This window comes from Artibeus jamaicensis, unplaced genomic scaffold (assembly GCF_021234435.1).
Source record: "Artibeus jamaicensis isolate MK-2021 breed Jamaican fruit bat unplaced genomic scaffold, CSHL_Jam_final contig_387, whole genome shotgun sequence".
NCBI lineage: Eukaryota > Metazoa > Chordata > Mammalia > Chiroptera > Phyllostomidae > Artibeus > Artibeus jamaicensis.
Genome location: NW_026521812.1, coordinates 11,979,846 through 11,992,914, shown reverse-complemented (window position 1 = coordinate 11,992,914; position 13,069 = coordinate 11,979,846). Strand labels below are relative to the sequence as shown.

The window sequence follows — 13,069 nt, the reverse complement described above, 5'->3', positions numbered from 1 at the left end:
ATACTATGTTGTCCCCTTTAACAACAAACTCCTGAAAAAAAAGTTTCTTCTCTGCCTCTGCTTATTATGAATAAATTCTCTGTTAAGTTTTGTAAACTCATTTCTACCTCCACCGTTCTATTGAAAATGCTCTCCAAAAGGTCACAGAGAGACAGGCTTTTGTCAGATATAATGGCTTTTTCTCTGCCACCATGTCCCTTGACCTTTCTGAGACATTGTTACTGCTGACTTCTCCAGTTTTTCTTGAAAGTGTTTCACTTTGGGATGCTAATACACTGTATTTCCTCATCTTCCAGGTGACACACTTTCCTTCTCTTCACCAGTTCTGTATCCTTTCCAAGAAGCTGCCCTTCATTCCCTTCTCTTCCCTCTTCATGATCCTTTTTCTAAAAACCAACCAACCAACCAACCAACCAACCAACCAACCAACCAACCAACCAAAAAAAAACCTCCTTTTTTTCATGGCTGCTACTCAAAAACTTTAAACTTATGGATACAGAACCTAGCTGGAGGATTCAAAGTGAGTTTCCCCAATTTCCAAGTGTCTCTAGAATACTTCTATGGGGATGTCACATGAGCATCCACACCACCTGTCATTCCTTTGCAACTTCTGTATTTTATCGCTTTCCCCATTCTCTCATACTTAGGACCTTGGGGTTTTGTATAGTTAATGTAACCCAGTGTCTAGTCTTTTCTTGTGAAACAGCATGACAATCACTAATGCAGTGACAGCACCACACAGAGAGTATGATTATGTTTTTAAAGCATATATATTTATATACCTGAAAGAACATATAACAAGATATTAGCATTTTAAATGGTTGCAAATTTCTGTGATTTTCAAAAACTTAATTCCTGATAATTCCACATTTAATATTATTCATGACTATAAATAATTTTGAAAGTAAACAAAATTCACTTCCTCACTGCATCCTTTCTGTACCATTTTTCCAACATTTATTTTATACTATTGAGATTACCATAAAAAACTCCTGGTTTAAATTCCTGATTCTATATTATTTCTATAGGATTTCACCTTACATACTATTTCAAGACTTACCATACTTCCCATTCATGTCCTAAGAATCCAAACTGTCACTTCGGCCTCCCATAATTCTCCTTCCCTGGATTTTCAGAACCGCCTTTATGTGGCCACATACCACAGCTGAAGTCTTACTGTCTTCTCTTCCTTATGTGGCCCCTGGCATCTAGTCTGGTCCCTGGTCCTCCCCTTGCAACCCCCTGCTAACATAACACTCATTCCTGCCTCTGGGTCAACTCCTAATGTAGAGCTACCATGTACTGAACTGAACCAAATGGCAAGCATCAACTCTTGTTTCTTATAACAATCCTGCTAGGTGAGTATGAGGGTCTTCATTCAATAGATAAGGAAACTGAAGCTCAGAAACATTAAGTAATTTAAGGAAAGGCACATTCCTAGCATGTGACAAAGAGAGTCAAACTCTTGCCTTTCTAGTATAAAGCCAATACTGCTTCCATCACCCTTTATAATCATCTCCCTGACTCAGGTGCTCTTACATATTTCTAAAATCCCAGTTAAGTCCATCATCTCCCTGACGTTCTCACTGACTGCCACAGACCACAGGAATGTCTCTATTCTCTGGACTCCTAATGTAACAAATCTGTCTTTCAGAAGTTCACCTCTATGCCCTTGATTATACTCTCTTGGAATTGAAACAATCTCTTATGACTTGATTATAAATTTTGTAACATCAAGCACAATTCTGAACATATGGCAGTGATATTAGCATAGTATATTTCAATAAATTGTTCATTGATTATATTTTTAAATCAAATGTCCCACTACTGAGAACTTTTTGGAAATTTAAAATAATTATAGTATAAAATATGCATAAATATTTAATGTAAACTAATTATAGGAAATTTACAGTGCATAGTATATCACTTTTCCCATTATATACCAACAGTAAAATAAAGCCCCAAACACAATATGCTTATAATAAGCAGTAACAATGCACCTTTTATCTGATCAGCAAGCTTTCTCTCACCAGGAAGAGTGTTAAAAATAGAGCAATTTTTCTACATAGTTTTTCCATTTCTGCAGATGTATCTAAAGCTTAATTATAATTTTTGATGTGAAGATTTGATATGTCATTTTATCTCTACCATGAATTTTTCTTACAGTTTAAAATTGCTAATTTGCCTACTTTTCTTCCAGAAAAATGAATATTTCAAATCATATAAAATCACTTATAATGATCATTTATTCACTAAAAATAAAAAAATACAAGCCATTCACTTTTATATGTCAGCTGTATGGTTAAGATAAGATATGGTAATAACTCAGGTTAATATTTAACATATACATAGAAAGGTGAAATAGGAATTACTTAATGTAAGTTAAAATTTGTGAAAATAAGTGTATGCAAATATTTAAGACTAATGTTTATCACATGTATGCAGAATTACTTTTACTCTCTGGGAGATAAAGATATGGCTTCCTTTTACATAAATATAGACACAAATGTCTTAAAAAAGGTATAAAATATTTGGAATAGGCTTGAACCTAAAGAGATTGTAATTAATTGGAATTTCTCTCAATATTTTTGTCTTTCTTTTCTTCATTGTCCTCTTCTTTTAACACCTGTCTTAAGAGTACACAGCTAAACTCTTGACTTCTTCCCTCAGAAAGCCTGCTTTTATAGTCTTTTTAAAAAAGTATTCGTTTTCAAATTAATGAACTGCAAGGCAAAGGATTATTTCTGCCAAAACTCTGCATATTTAATTAATGGGGAAAATGGTTGTATCTTTCAGGTTAAACCGTATGAAACCACTGTTTTTGAGGTAAAAATAGTTAAATATAGGAGATTTCATAAAGTTCAATCAATTGTAAGGATAAGTTTTAGGCATTTGTCATAACCTGGCTAGAGACTCTGAAATCCATACTGTCCTCTCAGCAATTTATGAAAAGCATTCAATTGTCCATTAGATAAATAAGGAGCAGTATATACTAACAGTTCCAGCACTTTGATTAACTTATCCAAAATCTGCCAGAAAACACAAAATCTATTTTATTTTAGCCCAAATGTCAATTTATTACTGATTACATTTAAAATATATGAGGAGGGTACACCAGTATTTTCCAGTACTTGGGCATCTCAAGGCTTCACCCAATTCTAATTGTAAAACCAGTCTTGTTCATAACTTTGTAGGGTTTACAAAGTGTTCTTACCTGCTTTGGATGTCTTTTCATCTTTTTTACTTTCAGGTTCTGGGGTAAAACATAACATATATCCACACATACAAACAAGCAAACAAGGAAAAAAATAAGCATGCAATAAAAATAGTACCAAGTAGTTTAATAGGCAGATTTTATAGATTTTTCTCATATGTTCTCTATTTCATTTACAGCTACAGTTTTATCAATATACAATGGAACATGTATTATTGGTAAATTATAAAGTAACAAGCAAAAAAACTTTGATTTTTAAAATCCAGTTTTCTAAAATAGTTTAATACTAATAAAATAACTTGGCATCTGATCTTTAGTGATTCTTTAATGGTCTTTAATAAAATATCTAAGAATTTAAAATAAGGAAATTAATAAAAACTGAATTTTCTATTTTCAACTACTTACGCTCAATTCATGGAGCTCCACCTGGTGGTTAATTTAATCATTTCAAACTGTATAATGTTTCTATTAATACTTGTTACTATTAATTGCATAAAAAATTAAATTGGCCTAAATTCAGTATGATATAAACAATCAATAGAATGAAGTATTTTTATATTTTATTGTTCTGAGACAATGGTTCTTATCTAGCAACTCTGCATTTTAATTTATATCAGTATAGGATAAATATATAATTCTATAATCTATATAACAGATACTCGTGGTACTATCCAGCCAATGTGATAGTTGACTATATTTGCATGTTTCCTAGTCCTTCCTCTTATTTAGCAACTTTCCTAGGCCTTGTAGTTTTCATTTGACATAAAGAACTATATTTTGATTAACAAAGGGTTCTGGTACATTGTGGTTTTTCTTCCCTTTCAATAGCGGAGAAACTGATCTCATGGGTGGGATACTTACTGGGTATAGAGTGTGTGTCAAGGATAGTGCCCGTTAAAAGCACATTATACCTACCCACCAGACATTTGACATTTCTGCACGTTATCTTCGTATTTGCATATTTATTTGTTGGCACTATCTATACAACTATCAGATGCAACTACCCAGAGTAGCTAAGTGAATTAACTAGTTTGTAGCTGGTTATTTTAAAGCTGAACCCAGAGTCCCAATCTACTGAGCTCAGTACTTTTTCTGTAACATATATACACACACACACACAAACATTCCTTGCCCACACACATTTTCTACGTGTCTGTTTTCCTCTTTCTCTCTCACCTTTCATTTCCACTGGACCAACAACAAAAACAGTTATGCCTTATAAACATCTATAGCTATAGTTCTAAAATGCCTCTAGTTTGTAATGCAAGCACTTAATTTATGACTCAGTGCTTTATACCGAAATCCTGAATCTGCAGCCCTTCCTTGGCAAGATTCCCCCTAGTACGTTCATGCTCCCAAAGAAAGTTTGCTGAATGGACAGAGTGGACAATAAAAGCACAAAATGAACCAAGGGGCATTACTGTCCTTTTGCAGTACAGAATAAATGCATACATTTTTCCTGCCTCACCTGTTATCATTTTATTTTCATGATCCTTTGTCTCTTGTACATGCTGAATGTGATGTATGTATCATTGCATTTAGATCTGATAGTGTCACTCATCCTTATCTGCTCTTTCTTCTATGAATCATTATATGTGCCTCATTATTCTTTCTTTCCCTGAAGCATCAATGTGAAGAGTACACATTGAAATAAGTAAGAAATGAAGAAGGCTAAACATAGTGTAAGTTGCACAAAAATAGTCAGGCAGAGAAGATCCTGTGATGTTATTTAAAGATGGCAGGATAGCTGGTTGGATATATTTACAGTAATGAGCCAGTTAATGTTAAACCATTCAATGTGTTCAGAAAGCTCTGCAAAAACCACTTGCCCAGGTAAATAAGCAGACATTCTTTGTTATTCCTTTACCAAGGCAGAATCACTCTTCAACTAGACTCTTTTTTATTTGTTTCCATGTGCATCAGCATTTTCTTTAACTTGAAGTGAGAATAATCAATTAAATTATAAAGGGGGAGAGGTTTAAGTAAGGATAATTCTATATCTGGTTCAAAGATGTAAAAATAATGACCTCATATGAAAGATAATACATTTAAATTATTTAAGTGAACAGGAAACATAGAAAAATGTATTAGGGTATTTTTAAAAATTCCCTGCAAGAAGAGAAGCATATTAGAACATCTACGTAAGGTATCCTGGAGTGACAAGTACAGTGAACATGCAGAGTGACTGTGACTCATTCCCTCGCTCTGCTCTGTCCCTTACAGTGAGGACTTAAATAGAAAGGACATTACAAAAGTGATGGAGGGCTTTGTATTAACCATTGTCCGTAAGTTCCATAGACATATAGTTGTGCATATACTATCATTGTAAATTTGTTTTGGAGAAAAAAAAATCACAGTGCTTGGATACATTAATTTTGTAAAGTTAATGATGATAGAGAAAATTCTGGCAATCAATTATTTTTCTTACCAACATGTACCACATTTTAATTGATCAGCTTTGCATTTTGCTGTGATGGGCATAGCCAAAAAAAGTTTTAGGCTGTAGGTTGCTGCTTAGAGTGAAAGTGCTATTATTACTGGTACAATTTTTTAGTTAAACTATTTTTAGGAAATGAATAACCATGGATTTGTAAAGGCAAATACTAACATTTTATACTTTAGAATGCTAAACTTTTTTATCAACGAATTATCTGTAACTTTTCTTCATTCCTACTAGGTATAATAAAAATATTATTAAAAAAACTCATCCCCTCTGGTCACTAACAGTTTGTTCTTTATTTCCAAGTCTCTGGTTCTATTTTGTTCATTTGTTTGTTTTGTTGAATAGGTTCCACTTATAGATATGATCACATGGTATTTGTCTTTCACCACCTAGCTTAGTTCACTTAGCATAATACTCTCCAGTTCCATCCATGCTGTTCTCAAGGGTAGGAGCTCCTTCTTTCTTTCTGCTGCGTAGTATTCCATTGTGTAAATGTACCACAGTTTTTTTTTATCCACTCATTTACTGATGGGCATTTAGGCTGTTTCCAGCACTTGGCTATTGTAAATTATGCTGCTATGAACATTCGGGTGCATAGGTTCTTTTGAATTGGTGATTCAGGATTCTTAGAGTATAATCCCACCAGTGGGATCACTGGATCAAAAGGCAGTTTAATTTTTAGCTTTCTGAGGAAATTCCATGCTGTTTTCTGCAGTGGCTGTACCAGTCTACATTCCAACCAACACTATACCAGGGTTTTCTCCATATCCTCCAGAACACCTATTGTTTGTTGATTTGTTAATGATGGCTGTTCTGACTGGTGTGTAAATAGTATCTCATTGTGGTTTTAATTTGCATCTCTCTAATGCCTAGTGATGTTGAGCATTTTTACATATGTTTGTGGCTCTCTGCATGCCCTCCTCGGAGAAGTATTTGTTTAGGTCATTTGCCCATTTTTTAAATTGGATTGTTTGTCTTCCTGAAGTGGATTCATATGAGTTCTGTATATGTTTTGGAGATCACACCCTTGTCTGAGGTATTAATGGCAAATATGTTTTCCCATATGGTTGGTTCTCTTTCCATTTTGTTGATGTTTTCTTTAGCTGTGCAGAAGGTTTTCAGTTTGATATAGTCCTATTTGCTTACTTTTTTTCTTCTCTTGACCTAAGGGATGTATTGATAAAAATATTGCTGAATGGGATATCTGGAATCTTTCTACCTATATTTTCTATTAGGACTTTAATGATGTCACAACTTCTAACCAAGTCTTTCTCTATCTTGAGTTTATTGTGGTATATGGTATAAGTTGGTGATCTAGTTTCATTTTTTTTATGTTCTTGTTCAGATCTCCCAACACTGTTTATTGAGGATGCTATTTTTACTCCATTTTATGTTCCTGCCCCCTTTGTCAAATATTAAGTTGACCCTATTGACATGGGTTTATTTCCAGGCCCTCTATTCTGTTCCATTGATCTATATATCTGTTCTAGTGCTAGTACCAGGCTGTTTTGATTATAGTGGTTTTGTAATATAGTTTGATATCAGATATCATGATCCTTCCTACTTTGCTCTTCTTTCTCAAAATTGCTGAGGCTATTCAGGGTCATTTATGGTTCTATGTACCCTTTTGAAATATTTATTCTCTATCTGTGAAATATGTAATTGGTATTTTGATAAGGATTACATTGAATCTATTGATTGCTTTGGGTAATATGGATATTTTAATGATATTAATTCTTCCAACTCATGAACAGAGTATATGCTTCCATTCATTTGTGTCTTCCTTAATTTATTTCTTCAGTGTTGTTTAGTTTTCTATGCACAGCTTTTTTACCTCCTTGGTTAGTTTTTTCCTAAGTATTTTATTTTTCTTGTTGCTATGGTAAATGGGATTTTTTTCCTTAATTTCTGTTTTTGGTATTTCATTATTGGTGCCATTACTGGCACTAAAAATGCCTTTGATTTCTGAATGTTGACTTTGTATCCCACCATTTTGCCAAAATCATTTATTAGGTTGAGTAGTTTTTGGTGGAGTCTATAGGGTTTTCTATGTACACTATCATGTCATCTGCAAACAGTGACAGCTTTACTTCCTCCTTTACAATTTAGATGCCTTTTCTTTCTTTTTCTTGTCTGATTGCTGTGGCTAGCAATTCCAATACCATGTTCAGTAAAAGTTGTAAAAATGGACACCCTTTTCTTCTGTCAAGGCGCATTAGTAAGAGAGATCATTGTTACTTTAGAGAGTAAAATAAAAAGACTAGTGAAATGTTTTCATGTAGTTATTTGAGGCCTCAATTTCTAAAAGACATAATTGAACAACATTTAGACTAATAGTTCTGGTGTATTGCATCTAATTGACATTTTCTGGAAATATTTGTCTCCTCATTCTTGTCATTAAAAATTAGGAAGAAATAGCACAATAATGTAAAAATTCAGTATTAAGGCCCTGGCTGGCATATCTCAGTGGATTGAGTGTGGGCCTGTGAACCAGAGTATCACGGTTCAATTCCCAGTCAGGGCACATGCCTGGGTTGCAGGCCAGTTCCCGGCAGGGGACGCATGAGAAGCAACCATACACTGATGTTTCTCTTCCACTCTTTCTCCTTCCCTTCCCCTCTCTTGAAAAATAAATAAAGAAAATATTTTTAAAAAATTCAGTATTAGTGAAATAGAATGTAACTTTTAAAATACATTTTTTCCAAAATGATCCCTTTCCCACCACCATTATCTGTGACCATGAACTAGCTAATGCTAGACTGACCATCTAATGTGCAATGACAGAAAGATAAAAGAAGACAGAAAAATCTTAGGTTAATATTTTTCAAAGATCAAACACTCAAATAAACACTAAGAATTTTTAATGGAAAGAAATTGTTTTTTATTTATATATGTAGTCCATATGCATCTCTTCTGGGGGGAATTTTTAATTAAACTTCCTTAATGTGGATATTTATAACATTTCTATCTGTTCCTCATTTATAATATTTAGATTAGCAAAGGTATTATAACATCACTGTATGATTAAATTATTTAATGGCATCAATTTCTATTTAGATTGCTATGTAAACACCCATTCCAATCAACAATTAGATACTACTAAAGAAATTTAGAGTTTTTTCAAAATAAATTAATGTTTAGTCTTCACCATTAATTAATTCTTTGAAAAATATAGTAACATTTCCCCACTTATTAGAAACTTAACATAACATGTAATAATCTTTTGTAAGGTCAAATATCCTAATTTGCCCATTATTCCAGAGTAATATAAAATTGTCTTCAGCACCAAAATAGCTATTATCATCGGTGATTGTAAAGGTGAAGTTTTAGATATGATAATACATTTCCATAGTAAAATAGAAATGTTTTAATATGTTTGGAGTCTATGTTGCTTTAAAAAATTCAAGTTCATATGTGGATTGAGAAAAAATCATGTTGTGCTCTTGTGTTTCATAACAATTTTGTTTAATTTAAAATTAACAGCAAAGTTAGAAAAATATGACTTAAGGGTATGTTTCTTACATGTTGCTACATGAGCTGATGGGGACTCCTCCCCATGCTTCCTTTATTTCTCTGACTGATTCCCTGCCAGCTCTCTCTTTCTACAGTTCTCCCATATCTCACACAACTCCACCTCATGTTTATACAAGTTCACCAAAAATCTTTTTAATAAATAAAACAATGTCAGTACGTTGGAATTTTTACTACTAAGCACCTGTACATTGCTTTCGGGAAAAGTCATTAAGATGTTACTACTGGTTTGACCTTTGACCAGGAGTTCAACTGGAAGCCCCCCATTTTCTCTCCTGTGCCTGGAATGTATGCTCGCTTGTCTTCCCTAGTTAGAAGCTGCCCAAGTTCACAGCTTTGAGATAATAATGTGCTGATGAGACTATCTGCACCGGGTACATGACCAAAGCCTATGAAATCTGTTTCTACATGACTAAACCTAGTTACGGTCTATATATAAACTTAATATTCTAGCAGGCTGGTGGGGAAATCTACTGCTTTGTGGTCATCAAGACCAGCCTTTTAAGTAATTCCTCCTGCTTATTAAAACTGCCTCCTGCTAATCTGGAGTGGCCTGCCTTCTTCAGCCTCCTCGTCTCCTCCAGTTACAGAGGCCCGTTTCGTATTTCACCCAGGAAGCTCCCCGCCAGGTTTGCAAAGCAACAATTGGTCAGTATTTCATGAAGATCTTCAAGGTAAATGTAGAAACAGGTTCTATTTCTAGCATTCATATGGCAGATATATTTATGGTTTCAGTGGTTCACAAATACGTTCATTTTGACAAAAAGACAGAGAATTCTGAATATGATACACTGAGATTAATCAGAAATTAAAGCTAGTACACTGAACTTAGCATATTTACTTATGTTTGGGGGGATATATTTTATGTGTGGTATAACAGAACCCACATCACTCCAAGACCAGTACAAATGGGGAGACAGGAGATGCCATCAGATGCAAGAGCAGGAGCCCAGGGCTTGATTTAGACCAGAATTCTAATGTTGCCTCTGTTGGAAATTGCAATCACCTTGAAAAGTTTCTTTACTTTTCATTTTGTTTACTTATAAGAAAAGGGTAATGGACAATAGCTTACCTCTAAGTTTCTCCTAGCCATAAAAATTGCTTAGGATTTTACTGTATTTAACCTTAAGGTATGGCAAGGTATCACGGAAATTTTATGTATTGCTTTTTATCTTGAATCTTTAGTTTCCATGGTTATTCCTCATAAGATTCACATTAGGGCTACGAGATGTGGATTTCCCACCACAGACTGATAAAATCAGAATAACCTGGATTTTTAAAGCTTTTTAAATATTTCTGACATAGTTGCTCTTTCCTTTGTAGTGTCATAGTACAGTTTAGAATTTTAGCATTGGAAATAAGTCTTTTTATTCTTTGCTCAAAAACATCTGAGGGCTTATGAAAGTTATAGCTTGAGAGCATTAAAAAGAAATGATATAGTAACTGAATATTGTAGCTGAATATCCAATAGGCAGATCAATGTGTTTTCACATTCCATGTATGACGTTACCTTTTTCCTTTAGGGAAGCTGGCAACTTCACTTCTTTCTCTTTAATAGGCTCTGGAAAGAAACATTGAGTGTTTTATTTTCAGCCAAGATAAAAACGTTCAGAACACATATGCAAGGGAATCAGTGATCTATCAGTAATGCAAACATGTAGAAATGATGTTTTCTCTCAAAAATCATTTTAATCATAGAGACAAAGATACAGCAATATAGAGAATAATAAGCCATTCTCTGGTTATTTTTATTTAACATACATGTAAACTGTTTAAAGAATTACAATCCACTTGTTCATCTAAGAGGGTAGGCATTTAGATGGATAAGAACTTATTTTATCTGTAATTTTTAAAAACACATGGACAGAGGGAAGGGGGATGGGGCAAGGAAGAGGTGGGCAAAGGGGGGAAATGGGGACATCTGTTGTAGTGTTGTCAACAATAAAAATAAAGTTAAAAAATCCCCATAGTTTCAGCATCCAAAATTGCTCTCAACAGTCATGATCAGCACTAACTTATTTTTATCAGGCCATGTGTTTTTCAAATAAATAAACAACCAAATGGAAAAACCTCCATATAGCCTGTAAATGTGGTATTTTAGTCACCAGATTTGTCAATAAACTTCAAGAACAAGACTAAAATAAAATATGAGAGACAATTTCTTCAGTGAACTACCAACATCTTTAAAATGTGGCCCTTAATTAAAGTAAATCAAGTAAAACTTTATTTATTCTACTAGGTTTAAATACAAAGTGATTCTGATCATATTATGGGTTCCAGACATGTATGCAGGCAATATCTTAAACAACGTTACATGTTCTCAACAAACTATATTAAAACAAAAACCCATTTCCTGCCTTCTCTGCAACATTAAATTCACTATCCATTTTGCTGACAAAAATGACTTTTAAGACAGTGTGAAAGGAAGAAAGAAATCTACACTTTCAGCTCTTTTTTCCCATTCCCACCTTATGGTTTGGATGGGAATTCAGAGAATATGATCTCAGCACTTCTATGGATACAACATTCAAACAATTATGTAGAATTAATGGAGTCCAGGTGGCTTTGGAGAGTGTGAAGAATGAATTTAGGGATGCTACTGAAAAAAGCTATGTCCCTCAACGCAAGATTTTCTAGATAGATAAGCTATGCCCTTAAATATCCATATGCTTGTAGAACTTTTAAAAATGGTTTTGGTGGAAAAGAGATGTTTGTGTTTCTATTTATTGTGCAAATTACAGATAAGGCTCATTTCTTTTTCTATCCTTCAGCATGAAAAGATGAAATCAAGAGCCATGGGTTAAATAGACACATTTTGAAAAGCTTCATTAACTTTTTTTTCAAGCCAAATGGGAGTCATTTACTGCTTTTGCTTTCCCCAGCTCAGCCAAAAGAATTAATGTGTTGGGAGATGAGAAGTGGTGGGGGAGACTGTCGTCCCTGGAATTTCGGGGCTCAATGTGAAGCATGTTTATTTAAATGGGGGAGTGTGTGTTCATTTTGGTGTGAGAAGAACAGAGTCATAAGACACAAAGCCTAGCAAGAGGAACCCAGGAGACGGATCTGATTTTCTGGAGAAAGAAGGAAGGGGCAAGATAATAGCTGTACTCTGACAGGGCATTCAGAGATCATCACCTTAAATTTGGGAAAAGTTCTCAGAAAACAGAAGTGGTTTCATTTCCACGGTTGCTAATGGGAAAATGGCTTCTGTATCCAGGATGGGTAATTGGCATTGCCTCTCCTGTAGCTCATGTTTTTCTCAGTTTCCTTTTGGATTTGGATGAGGCAGGATGCCCACAGACTGATCTGATCAGTCTCTAATTACCCACCCAAGTGAGTGAGATATCAAATCTGACAAAAACTGTGGAGAGGAAGTTACACGGAAATTCTGGACTTCTGTATCTGAAAATCCTGATACTTACATTATCAGTTTGGGTCAATTTAAATCATTGTTTCAACTTATCTGTCTTGTTTTTCAGGAGATAAGTTTTGGAAACACATTTTTGTGTGTATTGTTTTTACAAATATAATAGTTTCTTTGCATTTGTCTACAAGCCTACAGGAAGGCTTATGATTCTTGATTATGGTTAGAGTCTGGAGCATATTTAATGGACTGGAGCATATTTAAATTGGAACTGTGCTATAAATTGGACTGTGATATAAATTGGAACTCTCAAATAATCTGGGCAAGGAGGTTGGGGTGGAGAATATGTTCACAAAGAAATAAAAAGATCATTCCAGGTTTTACTTTTCCCTATGCTCCCCCAGAAACATGGGCAGTAATGAACTGGGGTGAGTGTCCATGAGGAAATACAGATCCCTAGAGACCAGTTTCAAAGTCCTCAGACAACCTCTCTTCCTTAGCTCTTGCTTTTGTTTGA

At 34.3% G+C, this 13,069-nt stretch overlaps 1 protein-coding gene across 1 annotated transcript in view; it reads right to left on the bottom strand.

Moving 5' to 3' along the window:
• LOC119045002 (triadin-like) overlaps nt 1-13,069 on the bottom strand; it is a 158,638-nt gene that overhangs the window by 43,637 nt on the left and 101,932 nt on the right. The window contains exons 14-15 of the mRNA XM_053664795.1: nt 10,699-10,749; nt 3,215-3,253 (exon numbers count right to left, since the gene is read on the bottom strand). Coding sequence (XP_053520770.1) covers nt 3,215-3,253; nt 10,699-10,749 — 90 coding nt within the window. The remainder of the gene's footprint in view (nt 1-3,214; nt 3,254-10,698; nt 10,750-13,069) is intronic.